The 22,268-nt window shown below is 42.7% G+C and overlaps 1 protein-coding gene across 8 annotated transcripts in view; it reads right to left on the bottom strand.

Moving 5' to 3' along the window:
- The window catches only part of LOC129827971 (glutamate receptor 2-like), an 82,092-nt gene that overhangs the window by 41,436 nt on the left and 18,388 nt on the right, over positions 1 to 22,268 (bottom strand). For all 8 annotated transcript variants that reach the window (XM_055889298.1, XM_055889299.1, XM_055889292.1 and 5 more), the window contains exon 3: positions 11,440 to 11,679. In XM_055889298.1, the coding sequence (XP_055745273.1) occupies positions 11,440 to 11,679 (240 nt within the window). The remainder of the gene's footprint in view (positions 1 to 11,439; positions 11,680 to 22,268) is intronic.

Raw genomic sequence — 22,268 nt, 5'->3', positions numbered from 1 at the left:
GTGCATGTAACATGTCACATCCAGTACATGGCAAACAGCCGAGAAACATAACCTTTGCAGCGCATATACCGTTCTCATCTTCTCTCATGTTTGAGTGCTTTGTAATTAAATTTAGGGCTCGATTCAATCGATCCGCTTTAGCCGACATCCGCATAGCGGTTGTTTTGGCAGTGTCGGAGGTGGAACTGCGTTAGAGCTGTCAAATCCACAAGTGGATACCTAAAGCGGACATGGCAATTGGCTGCACGAAATCGCACTAAGAAAAATGCAATGCAGCCTTGTTTACAAGTTTGATCTCTGGAATGTGAATAGGATTATATAAATCATTATTTTGTTTAATGCTTTTCCAATTTGAGCATAATTATTTCTATGAAGCCTACAATTTCTCATTATGAACTTTAACACAAGTGGGGCATGTGTGGCTTCGTGACAATGGTCGCAAGAGCAGCTGCTCAGCGATTTGACAGCTCCAACACAGTTCCACCTCTGACACCGCTAAAACATCTGCCATGCAGGTGTCTGTTATTGCCGGGTTAACGGTTGATCTGATTGAATCTGGGCCGTAGTTGTGTTGACAAGAGGGCGGTCGCTCCACGAATACTCGTGGAGGTGTAATTTGAATGTAATGTAATTTGATCACCGTTGGGTGTCATACACAGTACAGTACGTGTCTTCTCTTCAACCTTCAGGTTTTGACAGCCTTTTTGAATATACAGTAACTCCAATGTCAACTTTAAATATTGGCAAAAAGCTGTGTTTTTAAAAATCTGTTACCCATACGGTTCCACAGTTCCTTGAGATGTATTTAGGCTGTGGTCTCTGCCCCTGGTCAGTCCCTAGCCACGCCCATAGTCACTTTCTGGTTTGAGTGTTAGGAATGGGGAAGCCATCTTGACTGAAATGTTTGTAACTAGAGATACTGGATATGACGACAGGTTGCCCATGTCTCCACCCTAACAATGGGATTCGTTTTGGGCAGGCTTTGTGTAACTGTACTCTTCTTGCGTTGTGTACAATCAATCCTCGACACGAATTCCAACATGTAGCACCAGTCATGGAGATTTATTCTTTAACAATGTACCTGGTAGGAACAGCACAAAATTGCACGTCGTGCAATGCACGGCTCACCATCCAACTCTGCACTCACGCACGCTGGTTTGGTGCTTGTTCACTGGGCCATGTAGTTACCATAATAATACAATTACAATATACAATATAATATCTTTAACAATGTACCTGGTAGGAACAGCACAAAATTGCACGTCATGCAATGCACGGCTCACCATCCAACTCTGCACTCACGCACTGTACAAAATATATGAACCCCCCCCACCAGACACAGTAAGTTGCTAGCTAGTACTGGCGGGAATTCTTTACAACCAAAATGCACAACCAATATTCTCCAAAAAACATTGCATCTTATGTGTGATGTTCGAATAACATTTACAAACAAATGTATATAAATTGTACACTTATATCATCACTTGGGAGTATAAAAATCACTTTTGATGTACAGTGCTTTGCAACCAACAACTTACCGCTGGTTTGGTGCTTGTTCACTGGGACGATTCTAATGAAACATCCTCCCTCGTAAGCAAGCTACGCAAACCAGCCAATAAGATGCCATGTTGAGTAGGTGACGGCAAGACAAAACTAAAACCAAAAACCCATTTGGCTTAACAATAAAGTGGCAAGGGGAATCACCAATAAAACCCTGTTACACTCCCCCCTACTGAATTCCACTTGCAAAGAAAAATAATAAAAAAAATACAAAACGGCACTGTGCAAACATACCAGATACAGAGACACTCAACATATGTACAGAATAACTCAGAGGAAAAAAAAATTGATATATTTTTATACTACCTAATAGAGAAACTAAAAGGTAAAGCTGTGTATATCAAGGATGCAGACCCTGCTTTAAATCAGTCACTAAATATTCCAGTCATTAGACTATTCTCCTTGAGAATTAGAGTGAAAAGCGGTTGATCAATCCCCTTAGCCCTCATAGGTAAACATGCCTGTTACATGTTAAGTACACTCAGTGACTTTAAAACATCCAAGTAATAAAATAAACTACCATAAGAGAGTTGATCATATCCGTCACATTACCATCTTGCAACCTCTAATCATGGTCACAATGATGTAAAAGCAAAACAAATAAAAGATGCCAATACCATTGACCCTCTATTCACATATTAAACCTTCAAGAGCTAACTGTCTGCTGATTCATAATCTCAATCAGTCTTGACACTGGTTTAAATAGTCTTCCTGCCCTTGACCTAATACGACCCCGACTACCTTCAACTGCATAAGGGGTAACAGTGTTGTGTACTGTTGCAATAATGGGACTGTCAACACAGTCCGTCTGTAACTGATCAGGTAAGGAATGGTCTGAGTTTGGTAGGTCAGTACGGATATCGTAAGTAGACTGGTCAATTAGCTCACTCACTACACTGTTACGGTCTCGGTCAGATTCTTGAAGACTCTCTGACCGAGGCAGACCTTCCAGCTGCAGTATATCTTCCACAGAATCCAAAGGTGGAATATCCTGAGCATCCAAGGATCGCACATCACCCTCCAGGCTTGTGTCACCTGTTCCTTCAGAAGGCAATTCTGACACCCACACTCTCGTTCTGTACTCAGCATCATCATCCACTGCAGTGTCCATGGCAGCTGAGACCATAAGGCTGTCATTCATGCCCTCAGACTCTGTTAATCCAGACATGTCTGTTCCCTCATCAACGGCAGCATGGGGAAGAGGAAGGAAGTTGACTGGCATTATCAGGTTGCGATGTACCGTCTTCTCCCGTCCAGTGGAGCTGTTCTGAATCTTAAAAGTGTGGCTGTCAGCATTCAACCCAGTGACAAGGTAGACAGTATCCTCCCAACGGTCAGCGAGCTTCCGCTTTCCCCGCTCCCCCTTGTTAGCCAGCAACACTCGATCACCAATCTCCGCTGGTGCTCCTCTGACTCTTCTGTCATAAAGGTCAGCATGCCTCTTCAACTGCTTCGCTGCAGATGCCTGTGCTGTATTCATGGCTTCTTTCAGATCTCTCCTCAAAGACTGAACAAACTGGTCATAGTCGACAACTTCTGGGTTCTCTATGACAGAGCCAAAGACTATGTCAACAGGCAGTCTTGGCGTCCTCCCAAACATTAGCAGGAAAGGGGCAAAGCCTGTGGTCTCGTGGATTGTACAATTGTACGCAAACGTGAGGGACTTCAGCGCCTGAGGCCATCTGTGCTTTGCTCTCGTTGGCAGGGCCCGGATCATGTTTCCCAACGTCCTATTCATCCTTTCGCAGGACCCGTTCCCCATCGGATGGTACGGCGTGGTGTGAGACTTCTGAACACCTGCAACACTCAACAGTTCGGCTATTAAAGCACTCTCGAAATTGGCTCCCTGGTCTGAATGTATACGGCGAGGCATCCCGTAGACACAGAAATAGTTGTTCCACAACTGATGAGCTACTGACTTAGCAGACTGGTTCGGACACAAGAAGGCATGAGCCAATTTGGTAAAGTGGTCAGTAACAACGAGCACATCCAAGGACTTGTTTGAAGAATCTTCTGCAGACCAGAAGTCTATGCACACTAGTTCAAGAGGCTCAGTTGTTATTATGCTCTCAAGAGGAGCTCTTGCTTCCGGTTCAGGAGTCTTGCTCACGACGCATCTCCTGCAGCACTTCACATATGCTTTTACCTCCCTCTCCAGGCCATGCCAGAAGAACCTCTGTCTTGTCAGGTAGACTGTTCTCTGTTGGCCCTGGTGACCAGCTTCATCATGGACACCCTTCAACACCATTGCTTTCATGGAGGCTGGAACCACATACAGATACGTTTTCCTCTTTGTAACCACATTCCTTGAAACACGATACAGTACACCCATCTTCATGGTCAACTTGTCCCAACTTCTGAGAAGACACAAAACCTCAACAGTCTCATGGGAACGCTCTCTCCGGGATGGTCTTCTCCCCCTCTCCACAAAGAAGATCACTCTGCTGATCACGTTGTCATCACGCTGCTTACTCATCAGTCGGTCGTGTGGCAGAACATCGACATCGGTCTGCTCTGATGGCATAACAGCCTGTGGAAGCTGTGGCAACAGCAGTGCATGTGAGCCCACTTCATCCCCCCAGCACCTGTGTGAATGAAGAACAGCTGCAACTTCATGTCTTGATAAAGCACCAGATGGGTCAACAGTAGCCTGACAGCTAATGACCACTTCGTTGGAGTCAGAGGCTTTGTCAAAGGGGTGGCTGGACCAGCGAAACACATCTTGCACTCTGTCTGTGCGCACAGCGTCGGCTTCAGCTAGTAAGGTCTCGTACGGGACCCTTGTCAGGCGATGGAGTGCACTGGGTCGTACGAAGGGCTCTCTGCTCAAAGCATCTGCAACAACATTTATTTTTCCAGGGATGTACTTGATGTCAAACTCGTACGGTGCCAGCTTGGCGACCCATCTCTGTTCACAAGCATCAAGCTTTGCTTTGGTCAGAATGTATGTCAAGGGATTATTATCTGTCCATACCGTGAACTGCTGTCCCCGTAGCCAGTGCTGGAACTTGTCACAGATAGCCCATTTCATGGCAAAGAACTCGAGCCTGTGTGCAGGATACCTCGACTGCGCATAACTGAGGGACTTGCTCGCGAAGGCTATAGGTCTCGCTGTAGCTCCCTGTTCCTGCACCTGGGACAGCACAGCACCTAAGCCATTGCTGGACGCATCTACCGAGAGTAGAAAGGGTTTTTCGAAGTTGGGGTGGGCCAACAAAACCTGGTCCAGTAAGGCTTGCTTTAGCTGGAATAAGGCCTGTCTGCATTCTGTTGTCCAGTCGGCAGCCGTCAACTTCCTGACAGGTGAGCGTCGCTTCTTTTTCCAGCGTGGAGCCTTGTGTCCAGTAGTCAATCCAAAGAGAGGCTTTGCAATGGTCGAGCAACCTTCAATGAACTGTTGATAATACACCACCATCCCAAGGAATGACCTCAATTTCTTCTGAGATGGAATGTCAGTGCCATCTTCCATTAGATCAGCTTCTGTTACTCCTGTAATGGCCCTCACCTTCTCAGGGTCTGTAGCTACACCATCCGCACTAATGATATGCCCCAGAAACTTCACAGACCTCTGCAGAAAGTTACACTTTTTTGGCGCCAACTTGAGGTTGTGAGCCTTGAGACGCTCAAAAACCATTTCCAGGCGCTGTAAAGCCAGATCTTCAGTGGGCGCATAGACCAAGACATCGTCAAGGTAACACAGCAGGCTAAGAAAGTTCTGATCTCCAAAGATGTTTAGCATCATCCTCATAAAGGTTGCAGGACTATTACATAACCCCTGTGGCATACGATTGTATTCGTACAATCCAAATGGCGACGTAAAAGCTGTGAATCTTCGGTCATCCTCATGCACTTCCACATTGTAGTAGCCAGAGGTAAGGTCCATTGTCGAGAAAAAGGCATTTCCACCTAAAGCAGCCAGTGCGTCAGCCTGGTGAGGGAGTGGGTGGGCGTCTTTGATGGTGCGAGCATTGAGCAAACGAAAATCAGTACAGAGTCTCAGGTCTCCAGACTTCTTCCATACAAGGACAAGGGGAGAGGCGAACTCACTACTAGACTTCCTTATGATTTCACGTTCTTCCATCTCATTCAATGCTTGTTTGAGTTTCTCATAATGATTTGGTGAAAGGCGTCGGTAGGGCATCCGAAAGGGTTTCTCATCACTCAGTTGAATGCGGTGAAGACATCCGGAAGCTTTTCCACAATCCAACTTGTGCCTGGAAAAAATAGACTGGTACTCAGCTATGAGCTGGATGAGTTTCTTCTTACCAGCAGGAGACGCTTGACAGGAGTTGACATCAATATCAGTCAAACCTAAGTCACGTAAGACCTCAGGTTCGCTTGAACTGTCAGGTCCGTCAGTATCGTGAAGTTGGCTGGAACCGTCATCAGTCAGTGTCAAGTCATCTTGGCAGTCAGTGAGTATATCAGCCGTTCTCTGCACTTGCTGCTGCAAAGCTGCTGATGAATCATCATTCACACACGAACAGTCAAAGTCCTCTAGAGCCATGCAAGGAAAGACATCGGCTAGAGTGGCGTTTCGTCTCAAAGTCACTGTCTTCTGAGAAGGGTTTATCACTCTAACAGGGAGCCACCCATCCCCCCGCAATAGAGCTACTGTCCTCCCTACCAGTATTGACCTTGGTGTTGACCTTGAACTGCTGGGCTCAATGAGAACAGCACTGCCCGCTGATAGATTCTGAGTGTTTCGTAGTCTGCCCCAGACTATGTGCTCCTGCATAGGCTCTAGAGTCACCGCCCCTTTTAGTCTCACAGTTCCAACTTTGTCAGGTACTTCACTGTCTCTCCATCTCTCCACATTAGCCATCATATTGATTAGCTTGCTCTCCTCACCCCCGTCACACACAGGAGTATAAACCCTCTTCCAGAGATCTCCATCCGTCTTCAGGTGGCGAATCAAGTGCTTTAGAAGATTGCTGCCCAAGATGAGGTCATCACTCTGGCCTTCAACCACCAGTGTAGGCACGGCAACTCTACATCCGTACACCTCCATCTCCAGCTCACATACTCCCAAAGGCCTCGTCTTCAACCCACCACAACCAACCAAGACTACCTCTGTAGGACTCAATGATGGACTTTTCAACACTCCTGCACGCAACAGTTCAAGTAAGACCCTAGAGCTCAAGGTACAAGCCATGGATCCACTGTCAAGCATAGCTCTCACTTCCACTTCTCCTCCTATTAACACCTTGGCATAAAATAAATCATCATGTGCGGAAAGCCTCTGTGTGTTCTGCATTATGATACTCTTCTCAGTCTCCATTTCGTCACAAACACTTTTATATACAGACTCCAAATCAACAGCTCTCACCGATGGGGACTCTACAAAAGGCCCAACACTCTCCCCTTCTACATGCAGGCCTACTAGTTTTCCGGGAGCTGACCAGTGGTTACTGTAGGGACTCCACCAGCTGTGCTCAGAGCTGCGGCCTTGGGGCACTGAGAGCGTGCGTGGCCAGCTACATGACAAAGAAAGCAGAGGTGATTGGCCCTGCAGTGAAAGTAAGTATCATGTCCAGCATCCCCGCACACGTTGCATGGCCCATTAGACTTCACTTTGCTCCTATTCCCTTTCTGGAACCTATGGACAGACTGTTGTGGTCTCTGCTCCAGCACACGCTCTAGCATTGCAAGGATACGTTCCATCGGCTCAGCTGAGCCCTGAATAGTTTGGGCTGGGTAAGGCAACGTATTGGGTACTTCCATGTTGGGCCTCACAGCAGGCATGGTGATCGGCATGACAGCACCAACTTCCTGCTTCATTGTTGTGATGGCTGGGGTCACCTTAGATAAGTGAGAGTACCTCTGCTCCCTCCTGTATTCATCCAGCCTCTCATGAACATCTGCAGCAGTCCACTGCTGTAATGGCTTGCACTTAAAGATAAGGGACAGTTCAGCGTTAGGGCAGTGTCTGATGAACATGACTGTGAGCTCACGAGATGGGTCTTCAACCCTTTTTTTCTGTCTCTTTAGACAATCTTCAGCAACCTCCATAGCCCTGTTCAGTCTGAGCCAATATTCAAATGGTTGTTCATCAGTCAGAGGTAATGTGGCATAAAAGTCAGCGAGAGGCATGCTTGAACAAGCAGTGTCACTAAAATGTTGTTTCAGTATGTCAAAGATGGGACTCGGGCCTTTAGATAAATCAACGGAGGGATTGCTGCGTATGCCCACTTTAACAACATCGCGGGCCCTTCCCATAAGCCTACCCATAACCTCAACAGCTTGGTCCATCACAGATACATCCCTCTTACGCATGTAGACCATGACCATATCCTCCCACTCATGCACTGTGCACTTTTCAGAGCCATCCCCCCGAAAGTACACCGGTTCCCTGATATCAGACTTCAATACCAGGTTCAGGCCGGACACATCCAAACCCCTAGAGCTGCATGCATTCCCCATAACATTGTCCCCAACATGTCCAACAATTGCCTTTGACTCCAAACAGGAGGCAATGTTCTCCCCAATGGAATGACCAATCTGCTGTACTATGTCTGCTATGAAATCCATGGAGACCTCCCCACTCCCTGTATTTGGCAAAACTCTGTCATACACATCCTTGGGCGTTTCCATGGGTACACTATCATCAAAACTCCCAAAACCCTCCAGTTTAGGCATAGGTGTAGAAGCAACTGGAATTTTGCCTGAACCCCTACCAACAGATGGTGACAGATTAAATGACAGGAAACCCCTACCTCTCCCAACACCTTCCATTTTAACAATGGGAAATCAACACACTAATAAAAATGTAACTAGCAAAAAAAATGCATATATATATTTCTTTCTTTAACGTCACGTCAAAATCGAACCTATATCTAGTACACAGGTAAAACTCACCCTACTTATATCAGATATACATTAGAATTGCAAATAAACAAGTAACACAAAAGTTATATCGTTTATCTGTGAAGTGTCTCAGCCAGAGAAATCATCAATTTCGATAATAAAACGTTGATGGCGCCCTCTTGTGGCGAAATGCGATATCGCACTATACTGCACCAGCAACGTCTTATCTGGTTCTTCAACGGCAACCACGGCGAAGTTCTGAGATGGAAATCCAGCGAAGGATGATCCGATCCAGAAGAACGGTCACGGCACCACTGTAACTGTACTCTTCTTGCGTTGTGTACAATCAATCCTCGACACGAATTCCAACATGTAGCACCAGTCATGGAGATTTATTCTTTAACAATGTACCTGGTAGGAACAGCACAAAATTGCACGTCGTGCAATGCACGGCTCACCATCCAACTCTGCACTCACGCACGCTGGTTTGGTGCTTGTTCACTGGGCCATGTAGTTACCATAATAATACAATTACAATATACAATATAATATCTTTAACAATGTACCTGGTAGGAACAGCACAAAATTGCACGTCATGCAATGCACGGCTCACCATCCAACTCTGCACTCACGCACTGTACAAAATATATGAACCCCCCCCACCAGACACAGTAAGTTGCTAGCTAGTACTGGCGGGAATTCTTTACAACCAAAATGCACAACCAATATTCTCCAAAAAACATTGCATCTTATGTGTGATGTTCGAATAACATTTACAAACAAATGTATATAAATTGTACACTTATATCATCACTTGGGAGTATAAAAATCACTTTTGATGTACAGTGCTTTGCAACCAACAACTTACCGCTGGTTTGGTGCTTGTTCACTGGGACGATTCTAATGAAACATCCTCCCTCGTAAGCAAGCTACGCAAACCAGCCAATAAGATGCCATGTTGAGTAGGTGACGGCAAGACAAAACTAAAACCAAAAACCCATTTGGCTTAACAATAAAGTGGCAAGGGGAATCACCAATAAAACCCTGTTACATTTGGGTGGAGTAAACCTTTTCGCTTTGCCTCTTCCTTTCTGTTGTAACTAGGAAATTGTTAATATTTTTAAAGACTTCTTTAAGGGATATAGTATTTACTATCAAGAGGTTTCCGCTGTGGACTATAGCTTCTTAGGACCACATTTTGGATTTCTTGCTGGATTGTGGGACTGAACTCAATTTAAAATGTTATTTCATTGGACATTGTTGCTCAACTGAAACAGAGACTTGATTTAGAATGTTCATTTGTGATTCAGAGACTGAACTAGTGGGGGTGGATTGGCCATGTGGCAAATGAGGTAGCACCACAGGTCCCAGAGTGGTGGGGGGGGGGGTGCATCTGGGGCCTAATCTGGTAAACTAACCAGCTAAAACTCTCAATCTTATACGGTATGACATTATTAATCAGTTGTAAAAAGGTTTAATATTGGATATGATGGGTAACACAGTTTTTCTAATCAGGTCACATAGTTGTTTTTTATCTTAGAAAAACTCCAGGTCTTGGGGAAGATGAAAACCATGTAAAACAGCATAAAAATTTAGACTTATAATTATATTTTAAAGCTAGACTAACAGGGGGTTTACTCTACACAGACACAGAGACAGCAACATGATTGGACAATATAACTCACAGGGCTGAGCTTGCTTCATGCAGGTTTGCGTTGTGTAGACTTGCCCTATGCAACTATAGGCCTAATTAAACATGAATTTACAGATTAATTCCAGTCAAGAATTTTTGATTGGAAAAAGTCTAGGTAGCCTAGTCAGCCTGAATTTGAATATAAACGAAATTTGATCCCATTCACATTTTCTCCTGACACAAACAAATGGGCTATACATTTACAACGTTACGGCTTTGTTTACTGGCCAGAGCATAGTAAACTGTATGCAACTGCTTTTGTTAGAAGCTTACAGTTGACTACACTAAACAATCATCACTTTTTCCTGCAATACAACATGTCAGATCGCTAATGTTTAGGTGTAGGCTGCTACAACATTTATTTCAAGACTTTTTGCTTGTGTCTGTCGGGATTGACGTGTTATCACTTCGCTAGGTAAATACCGGAGGAAAGTGGAGAGCGCGCATTGAGTTTTGTGCATTGTGCCCTGCCCCCACGAGCTGCGATTTCGATGAATCTAATTGGTCAAGACATGCACAGGGAATGAGGCAGCACTCCGAGGCAAAAAAAACTAAACAAAAAAAACACTTTGCTATATAAAATAAAAACAAAAGGGACACACGTCCGGCGGCCCATGGGCATTTTAAGATTATTTTGATGATTTTTGTGCAATTTCTCTGTTGTCATAATAATATATAATGAGAATTCGGCTGAACAGTAGGCAATGGCGGTTTTCTGAGGTCGCGTGAATTCACATTCAAATGCGCATCAGCAACAGACCCGCTCTGACTCTGTCATTATTATGCCAAGATTATGGATTAAACATTTTTAAAAAGCAAAGGAGGTGCCCAAAAAATTAGCTCGACGCTGCTAAATTTGTGAAATGAACCTACTCCTTTTCTAAAAGTTAATTTTCTAAAAGTTCTGGTTCTGATGGTCTGAGTGCTGTGACTGTGTCTGTAAGAGATTGGGTTTAGCACAGACAGATCAGCTACTGCTGCAGAGGACAGTGCAGTCAAGTTCAAGAGAACACAGAAAGACACACTGACACAGATGTAGCCTACTGCTCCCAGTAAATATATTTGCATCATATGACGCAAGCTTTGTAGGGCTAGGTTTAGCACCCAACTGACGGTTATAAATCCTAGTCCTAGGGACCCATAGAATGTCAAAGCTCTTGTTCCAACCCAATACTACCACACCTGACTCAACCAATCAAGGGTTTAACTTGGGTTTGATTCATTGATGAGTCAAACCTGTTGTCCTGAGGGTCATTCCACATGAAATCAATCACCTTTTTGACAGCATCCCTTTTGATTTGAACAAAACTTTCCATACTTGTGGCATTTTCATTTAAATAGGGGTCGATTCTGTTTTTTTTTAAGGTAGTGTCTCTTACCTCTATCACTGTCGTAGAGATAGGCAAACTTATCCCACTTGTAGTACTCGATGAGGCTGAGTAGGGGTCCCTTGATGTCAGGCCTCATCTGGATGATGAACTGCTGAGTTCCGTCCAGTGGGAAGCTCGGGGTGATAAATGAAACATGGAGAGTGCCGCAAAACGAAGTTATCGTATTGACCGACTTCTTGTCGTAGAATCCAAAGATGGCGTAAACTCCTCTCGAGAACTGGGAACAGACTGAAACGAGAGAAGTTGAGAAACACTCATGAGGTTACGTATGCTTAAGTCTTGGATGACAGTGTGACATTAGGATGAGATTCATTGTCTGTTTTCACAGAAATGTTCTTGGTGCCATTAAAACAAGCTCATTCCAGGACATAAAATAGAAGATACTAGAAAGGACCGATACTGTGAAACATTTGGCTTCCAAAAAGTGCTGTAACAAATGGAAGTTTGAGCGTTCATGAACTTTATTACTACTTTGTAATGTCTTGCATCGCACATTAATTAAGCAGCCTTTAACACTGGAGCAGCTGGTTTTAGCTGATGAATCTATTATTGATGTCCATAAGCACTGCCTGGGGAGGTTTTACTTCCAACAGTAAAATATTTGCCAGCTACTTGTTAAACTTTAATGGGCTTCTATTATAGAATTCAATACAGTGGGAATGTATGGAAAAGAAAGTTCCGTATCAGTGCAACCAATTGCTGGATCTTCATGTTGGATATCTAAGGTCATGTATATGACCCACTCTATTTAAGTCCTAGACTCTGAGACATTGTAGTCTCTGCTTGAGTTACGTTAATAGGGAGACCGTTTGAGGGTCAAAGACATCTCCTGAGAGATAGTTGAAAGATTCAGTATAATACAAGGCTACACTATGGCACTGAGATCTATACACACCGTATGGCTCTGCTGTGGCCTATCTATTATCCCGTATAGCTCTGCTGCGACATATCTATTGTCCTTTTGAGATCTTGTGCTGGGATACCATAAAACTTGAATGACTGGCTTTTATTCAAATACAGTTATGATTTAGTTGCTTTACCCTCTGATGCGGTGGGTTTCTGTTGGTTTCGTGACGGTTTCTGTCTCATTTTTCCTCATGTTTCTTTAAATATAAAAAAAACTATTGATCGACCGTAAGTTGGTTCATACAATGACTTATGTTAGTGATTGGTACAGTATAATCCATCTAGCATCACATGCATTACCAACGCACGTCCTGTAATATGCTAATGCAGAGCGCAGCGACTGTAGCTGATCAAAGGTAAATATGAATATTGAATGGCTCAGTTGTATTTCTATGTCGTTTCGACAAAGGTCAGCATATTCAGGTGTCGCTTGTAAATGCTTATTGATCAAATGTAGGTTAATCAGGCTTATTGACTTGGACATAAATGCCTCTCCAATGTAATTAATCCAATGACTCATTTCCCTCTGAAACTGGAGGATTGGAGTCTAAACATTAGACATTAGCTTGCTCGTCTTGCTGCTTTACATTTTAGTCATTTAGCAGATGCTCTTATCCAGAGCGACTTACAGTACAATTACCACTGGTCCCCCATGGGAATCAAACCCACAACCCTGGCATTGGAAGCACCAACCTCTACCAACTGAGCCACACGGGACCACATAGGCTGTGACGGCCATCTTTGATCTAAACATGCTGGACAGGCATGAATAGCATCAGGTTAAGCCTTTGTGATTCGTTGTTGGGCCTAGTTTAATGTATACTCTATTGGCAGATACAATTCCCACCACGTCTTACAAGTGGGCAAAAAGAGAAGCCTTGAGAAATCGTGGACGTTCATAATTAAGCTACTTTGAAAATATGGACATCCAAGCTACTTAGAAAATATGGAGCTTCCAAGACAAAGCAGTGACACCACCAAGTATCTTGCTACAGAATTATTCAACTTTCTTTAACACTGAAGTTTTTCACTTATCTCTTACACCACTTTAAAAGCCACTTCAGTTGAATGCCGCAAATTAACAGCCCCACATTCATATCCCACCAAATCTTTACTGATCTGTCAAGTCAGCAATTAAAGGCGTTTCAGGAGCCAATGGGAGAGCATCGTTAAGGCAGTCCGATCACTGTCGATTTGTGGCGACAAACCTAATCCTTTTAGTTGAAGGCACTGCCAGCCGTCCATTGATGTGGCCTCCAAGAGTGCAACCTGACTCATCAAATCCTGATTTGTATCACACGCTAACTACTGTAATCTTGTCCTAAGTGGCTACGCTGTACTGTAAAACCCACCCATGCTTTTGCTACAACTAGATAAAAAATATCCAATGCTGTTGGCTAAGAATGTATTGGTGATGAAATGTTAAATCATTAAAGGACAAATTCTAACTTGAGATCTGTAAATGTCTTCCATTGATATTGATGCATCGTTTCCCCGAAAGATCAAGTTGTGTGTACAGATTTAAGGAGGGGTTGACTCTTAAGTGTTTCTTGACTCTACTATTACCCACAAACAGCATTTTCAAACATAGAATGTTGCACAGAGGAGTTTCCTCCCAGCGTCTCTCAAGGGAACGTCCATTGTCAGGCTTGTGGCAGTTAACTGACAGGTCTTGACAGTGTTTGGGCTTTGGAAGTCAGAATAAGTTTAAAAGCAGTCTCTCAGCTGTAGTTTAGCAAGTTAACATCTTGCAGTCTAGAAGCCTATAGAAACCCAAACCTGAAAAAGGACTCAATTCAAGCGAACTTGAACAAACATTGCGGTATTTCTGTGGTAGATATTTTCTTAAATAAAAATCACAGAATGGTTTTGATTTTTGCCCCCCAAAAACTGTGGTTTGTGCTCAGACTGAAACAAAATCACATTATTATTTCAGTGCTGTGTCCACTCGCTATGCTTTCCAACCAAGTTTCTACTTCATATCTCTGTTGTTTTGGAGGGAAATATTTGTGGCCTGCTGGAGATCATTTTGCAGGGCTCTGGCAGTGCACCTCCTTGCACTAAGGCGGAGGTAGCGGTCCTGCTGCTGGGTTGTTGCCCTCCTACGGCCTCCTCCACGTCTCCTGATGTACTGGCCTGTCTCCTGGTAGCGCCTCCATGCTCTGGACACTACGCTGACAGACACAGCAAACCTTTTTGCCACAACTCGCATTGATGTGCCATCCTGGATGAACTGCACTACCTGAGCCACTTGTGTGGGTTGTCTCATGCTACCACTAGAGTGAGAGCACCGCCAGCATTCAAAAGTGACCAAAACATCAGCCAGGAAGCATAGGAACTGAGAAGTGGTCTGTGGTCACCACCTGCAGAATCACTCCTTTTTGGGGGGTGTCTTGCTAATTGCCTATAATTTCCACCTTTTGTCTATTCCATTTGCACAACAGCATGTGAAATTTATTGTCAATCAGTGTTGCTTCCTAAGTGGACAGTTTGATTTCATAGAAGTGTGATTGACTTGGAGTTACATTGTGTTGTTTAAGTGTTCCCTTTATTTTTTTGAGCAGTGTATATATATATATATATAAATATATATTCATACACACAGTACCAGTCAAATGTTTGGACACACCTACTCATTCAAGGGTTTTTCTTTATTTTTTATTATTTTCAACATTGTAGAATAATAGTGAAGACATCAAAACTATAAAATAACACATATGGAATCATGCAGCACTCCATCACTCTCTTTGGTCAAATAGCCCTTACACAGTCTGGTGGTGTGTTTTGGGTCATTGTCCTGTTAAAACACAAATGACAGTCCCACTAAACGCAAACCTGATGGGATGACGTAACTCTGCAGAATGCTGCGGTAGCCATGCTGCTTAAGTGTGCTCAAATTTCTAAATAAATCACTGACAGTGTCACCAGCAAAGCACCCCAACACCATCACACCTCCTTCTCCATGCTTCACGGAGGGAAATACACATGCAGAGATCATCCATTCACCTCCTCTACGTCTCACAAAGACAGGGCGGTTGGAACCAAAAATAACAAATGTGGACTCATCAGACCAAAGGACAGATTTCCACCGGTCTGATGTCCGTTGCTCGTGTTTCTTGGCAAAAGCAAGTCTCTTCTTCTTATTGGTGTCCTTTACTAGTGGTTTCTTTGCAGCAATTCGACCATTAAGGCCTGATTAACGCAGTATCCTCTGAACAGTTGATGTCGAGATGTGTGTGTTACTTGAATTCTGTGAAGTATTTATTTGGGCTTCAATCTGAGGGGCAATTAACTCTAATGAACTTATCCTCCGCAGCAGAGGTAACTCTGGGTCTTCCTTTCCTGTGGCGGTCCTCATGAGAGCCAGTTTCATCATAGCGTTAGATGGTTTTTGCGACTGCACTTGAAGAAACTTTCAAAGTTCTTGAAGTTTTCCGAATTGATTGACCTTCATGTCTTAAAGTAATGATGGACTGTTGTTTCTCTTTACTTATTTCAGCTGTTCTTGCCATGATATGGAATTGGTCTATCTGCTGTATACCACACCTACCTTGTCAAAACACAACTGATTGTCTCAAACGCATTAAGGAAAGAAATTCCACAAATTAAATTTTATCAATGCACACCTGTTAATTGAAATGCATTCCAGGTGACTACCTCATGTAGCTGGTTGAGAGAGTGCCAATAGTGTGCACAGCTGTCATCAAGGCAAAGGATGGCTAGAATTTAAAATATGTTTGGATTGGTTTAACACCTTTTTGGACACTACATGATTCCAAATGTGCTATTTCATAGTTTTGATGTCTTCACTATTATTATACAATGTAGCAAATAGTAAAAAATAAAGAAAAAAACTTTTGAATGACTACTTGTGTCCAAACCTTTGACTGGTACTGTATACAGTTGAAGTCGAAAGTTTACATACACCTTAGACTCCAACTGCTCTAAAATGCTAGTAAAACTAAATGCATGCTCTTCAACCGATCGCTGCCCGCACCTGCCCGCCCGACTAGCATCACTACTCTGGACGGTTCTGACTTAGAATATGTGGACAACTACAAATACCTAGGTGTCAGGCTAGACTGTAAACTCTCCTTCCAGACTCACATTAAGCATCTCCAATCCAAAATTAAATCTAGAATCAGCTTCCTATTTTGCAACAATGCATCCTTCACTCATACTGCCAAACATACCCTTGTAAAACTGACCATCCTACCGATCCTCGACTTCGGCGATGTCATTTACAAAATAGCCTCCAACACTCTACTCAGCAAATTGGATGCAGTCTATTACAGTGCCATCCGTTTTGTCACCAAAGCCCCATATACTACCCACTACTGCGTCACCAACCCCACTGGCTCCAGGTCATCTACAAGTCTTTGCTAGGTAAAGCCCTGCCTCAGCTCACTGGTCACCTTTGCAGCACCCACCCGTAGCACGCTCTCCAGCTCACTGGTCACCCCCAAAGCCAATTCCTCCTTTGGCCGCCTTTCCTTCCACTTCTCTGCTGCCAATGACTGGAACGAACTGCAAAAATCACTGAAGCTGGAGACTCACATCTCCCTCACTAGCTTTAAGCACCAACTGTCAGAGCAGCTCACAGATCACTGCACCTGTACGTTCCTGTGAGCAGTATTCAAACGCCTGAAGGTACCACGTTCATCTGTACAATTATAGTAAGCAAGTATAAACACCATGGGACCACGCAGCAGCCATACCGCTCAGGAAGGAGACACATTCTGTCTCCTAGTGATGAATGTACTTTGGTGCAAAAAGTGCAAATCAATCCCAGAACAGCAAAGGACCTTGTGAAGATGCTGGAGGAAACAGGTACAAAAGAATCTATATCCATCGTAAAAAGAGTCCTATATCGACATAACCTGAAAGGCCTCTCTGCAAGGAAGAAGTCACTGCTCCAAAACCGCCATAAAAAAAGCCAGACAGCGGTTTGCAACGGCACGTCGGGACAAAGACCGTACTTTTTGGAGAAAGGTCCTCTGGTCTGATGAAACAAAAATAGAACTGTTTGGCCATAATGACCATCATTATGTTTGGAGGAAAAGGGGGAGGCTTGCAAGAACACCGTCCCAACCGTGAAGCACGGGTTTGGCAGCATCATGTTGTGGGTGTGCTTTGCTACAAGAGGGACTGGTGCACTTCACAAAATAGATAGCATCATGAGATAGGAAAAGTATGTGTATATATTTAAGCAACATCTCAAGACATCAGTCAGGAAGTTAAAGCTTGGTCACAAATGGGTCCTCCAAATGGACAATGACACCAAGCACACAAAATGGCTTAAGGACAACAGAGTCAAGGTATTGGAGTGGCCATCACAAAGCCCTGACCCCAATCCCATAGAAAACTTGTGGGCAGAACTGAAAAAGAGTGTGCGAGCAAGGAGGCCTACAAACCTGACTCAGTTACACCAGTTCTGTCAAGAGGAATGGGCCAAAATTCACCCAACTTATTGTGGGAAACTTGTGGAAGGCTACCCAAAACGTTTGACCCAAGTTAAACTATTTAAAGGCAATGCTACCAAATACTAATTGAGTGTATGTAAACTTCTGACCCACTGGGAATGTGATGAAAGAAATAAAAGCTGAAATAAATAATTCTCTCTACTATTATTCTGACATTTCACATTCTTAAAATAAAGTGGTGATCGTAACTGACCTAAAACAGGGAATTTGTGCTTGGATTAAATGTCAGAAATTGTGAAAAACTGAGTTTAAATGTATTTGGCTAAGGTGTATGTAAACTTCCGACTTCGACTGTATGTATTAACCTTATGTATTCTGAGTGTTTTCTCATGCTATTTTGTATGCAAAGCTTGATTGTGTAAATTCTGCATTTCTTCAGTTTGTGCAAACTGTGAGCATGAATGACTAATTCCAAAGTCGCTCGTTCCCTCGTTCACTATTTAGAAAATATCCATGTGAACTAATAATAGGATATGATGACAATGGTTTTCATAATTTCTCAGCAAATCATAGCCTAATGGCAGGCAGGAATCTAGCTTTAAGTAGGCCTACAGATATTCTACAATTAAACAATTAAAAATGAAGTAGCAAGTTAAGCTATATTGCCATAAACCTAATATTTTGACCTTTAAGTTATTGGTTATGCTACAATAAAATGTGTGAGCTTTTAGTTAATAGTAGCCTATAGGCCTAATAGATACAAATATAGAAGCGGCTCAGATGTAGCGTAAAGGCTTAATACTAGGTAGGTCTATTGATTGCACATACATGAAAGGAATGTCAATATTTAGACTAATAATCTAACTATAATTTAATTATCATTTTTCAAAATCAAAAACGAATTTATCCTTGCTTCACTTGTTTATAACATTGTAAACTTTTTAGGCTATTTATTTTCAACTATCAAGTTTTCAGAAGTCACAGAGACATATAAACAACTTCATTCTATATTTTGAGGAGATTTTCTGTGTGTAAAGTGACACGGGAGGGAAAATGGTGACCTAACGACGCACTGAGCTATTCTAGATTACGAGCGATTTCAAGTGCAACATTAATAAAGACGGATTTGGGAAACGGCTCGGACATTTTAAGATGCTATTACGTAGTTTTAACGATTAACTCAGCTTGAAGATGCTTTAGGAAACCGGGCCCAAGACAGGAGAACACTCTCGAGTGTTGAGGCAACATCTGCTAGCTCAGTAAACTGTGCCCAAAGCAGGTAGGCACAGACAGTGGAAGGGGAACTTGCTTTGTGAGATTGAGTGCTAAGGAGTAATCTATTAAATTGAGTCATTACCATAACTGCAGAGGGAGAGTTGTGTGTTCAGCCCTAATTGACTAGCTGTCTCCATCTCCCTGTGAAGACTGTCCAGGCCTGTACTCCCCTGCACCCCAAGCATGTCATCTCATTTCAGCTTGTTAGACGTTCATAGTAATGATGGGTAATTGAGTTTGGAGGTCACCACAGATATTCACTTCATAACAGCCAAAGATGTTAGTATGATGTGAATGATGTGTGACTCAATAGAAGTCAAAAGTTATTCACATGCAAGCATGTTTTCAAAGGTTGACACCAGTTGGTGGTTATAAACTCTGGTCCTGGAGAGTTACAGGGAGTGCAGGCTTATGTCCAGCCCAGCAACTACACAATTAAACCAATGCATAACAATCGAGATAACAAATGTAAAATATAGTGTGTACGTAAAATGTATATAGGTTCAGAACTTTTGTGAAACAGCACAGTTAAAAATATATGACAAATGGAAATCTAACTGGATGGACATCAGAAATAGAGGGGAGAGGTTTAGGGTAGAGGAAGGACAGGGCTAAAAACAAACAAAATATAACTATTGTAAAATAGATTGTGTCCATAAAATGTATATAGTATGTTACGTTGGAATTAGAAACCTAAGTGTTGTTGTTCGTTAGTTTACTCCAATTAGGGGAGGGGTGGTAGGGTTAGCGGAAAATAATAAAGGAATTATATTTTAAAAGGTGTGTGTGTGTATATACAGTATATGTGTGTATTTGAAAGAAAAGCACATTTTTTGTCCATTAAATTAACATCAAATTGATCAGAAATACAGTGTAGACATTATTAATGTTGTAAATGACTATTGTAGCTGAAAACTGCATATTTTTTTATGGAATATCTAAATAGCGTACAGAGGCCCATTATCAGCAACCATCACTCCTGTGCTCCTATTGGCACATGTGTTAGCTAATCTAAGTTTATCATTTTAAAAGGCTAATTGATCATTATAAAACCCTTTTGCAATTATGTTAGCACAGCTGAAAACTGTTGTCCTGATTAAAGAAGCAATAAAACTGGCCTTCTTTAGACTAGTTGAGTATCTGGAGCATCAGCATTTGTGGGTCCGATTACAGGCTCAAAAATGGCCAGAAACAAAGAACTTTCTTGTGAAACTCGTCAAGTCTATTCTTGTTCTAAGAAATGAAGGCTATTCCATGCGAGAAATTGCCAAGAAACGGAAGATCTCGTACAACACTGTGTACTACTCCCTTCACAGATCAGTGCAAACTGTCCCTAACCAGAATAGAAAGAGGAGTGGGAGGCCCCGGTGCACAACTGAGCAAGAGGACAAGTGCATTAGAGTGTCTAGTTTGAGAAACAGACGACTCACAAGTCCTCAACTGGCAGCTTCATTAAATAGTACCCACAAAACACCAGTCTCAACGTCAACAGTGAAGAGGCGACTCCAGGATGCTGACCTTCTAGGCAGAGTTCCTCTGTCCAGTGTCTGTGTTCTATTACCCATCATAATCTTTTATTTTTATTGGCCAGTCTGAGATATAGCTTTTTCTTTGCAACTCTGCCTAGAAGGCCAGCCACCCGGAGTGGGGATGTTATTTTAATGGACAAAACAAAACAAACAAAAAAAACCAAGGACATTTCTAAGTGACCTCAAACTTTTTTTATCGGTAGTGTATATACCTGTATATTTACTTACAAAAGTTTTTTAAAGGTACCCAATGAACCTTGACTGGCCTGGACTAGGGGAAAAAACCTGCATGTCCAGTATTTCAAAACACAGCAACACAAATCACTGTGAATCATTGAAAACAAACAGAATCACACATTTTATATTTTCAGTATTTGAATTATAGTTAACACATTTTTATGCTTTTTAGTCCAGGCGTAGGCTGAATCTGCACCCAGGAAACAAAACAGCACATTGTGTTTTTGAGCTGTACATTATTCAAAAAGCTATATTGGTCAGCCGTGGTCAGGATCATGAGCACCTCATAACTAATGATAGATAGGAACCATAAAATATGTCAGTGCTATGCCGGCTCCAGCGATCTGTACTGTATAACCTTCAGCAGTGACACTAGGAGAGGGTAGACCCTATGAAGTATATTTAGCTGTCCCAATTAACTGGCCTCATTTCCTGCTCCATGAGTGTTGCTTTTTAAAGTGTCGCTTTTCCCTTTTCAGCAACTAGATTTGAGAAGCAGACTGTTGGACTGTGCTTCTATCACGATCAATCATACTTGACAGATGAAATTCGCTCAAATTGACTGCAGCTAGGCATATAATGAAGTATAACTTTTTAGTTGATGGTGAAATACATTTGTTTATTTAGGCCTGTTCTGGTTGATGTGGTGATGAAAAGGCCACCCCAAATCGATTGCTCCTTTTGGCATTTGAAATGAATCACACTTGTCATCTGAAATGTTGTCAAATTTGTTGTTACTTTTCATAAATATCCTCCACCTGTCGTTTGAATATGTTAATGTTGCCCTTTAATTGCAAGTGTTTGAGATTGAATTAGCCCCAGACAAGCAGCACTGATGAGACAAATGATTATCATCGCACAAGCTAAACACACACACACCATCAGTTCAGTCCTAGCAGAATAGCTGTTAGATATAACTCTGCTCTACCACTCTGGGCCAATTTCCCGATAGTGATGGAACTTACAATGCATTTAGACGAGGGACGCAAAAACCGTCATACCAGTCGGCATAGCTGGACAAGAAAGCAAGAAAGACGGTGACTGCGAAAGCAAGTCAGCACGATGGTATGCGTTACTATTGTTATTTCAGTAAACAAAAAGTGCAAAACAACATCCGGTAGAAAACAAAGCTACGGCATACGGCAAAAGTTAAAATATTTTAACAACTGCATTTATCGTTGTGCTCTCATTGAAAACAGTAACATCCGGTTTGCTGTCTACCTTGTACCATCTAAACACAGCATTAGGCTTACGAGTGTTTTAACGATGTATACCTTTCCTTCAACGGCCGAGGATGTAACATTCAGTTCACAAAACACCACACAATGAAAGCGTTCACTAAGTACGTCGTTGAGGCATGTTGTCACGGTCGTTTGAATGATTGGACCAAGGCACAGCGTGCGTAGAATTCCACATGTTTAATAAATAATAAACTCACCAAACAAAA

Source organism: Salvelinus fontinalis, chromosome 29 (assembly GCF_029448725.1).
Source record: "Salvelinus fontinalis isolate EN_2023a chromosome 29, ASM2944872v1, whole genome shotgun sequence".
Lineage (NCBI taxonomy): Eukaryota > Metazoa > Chordata > Actinopteri > Salmoniformes > Salmonidae > Salvelinus > Salvelinus fontinalis.
The sequence above is the reverse complement of the archived record's forward strand: the minus strand, read 5'-3'. Positions and strand labels throughout refer to the sequence as shown.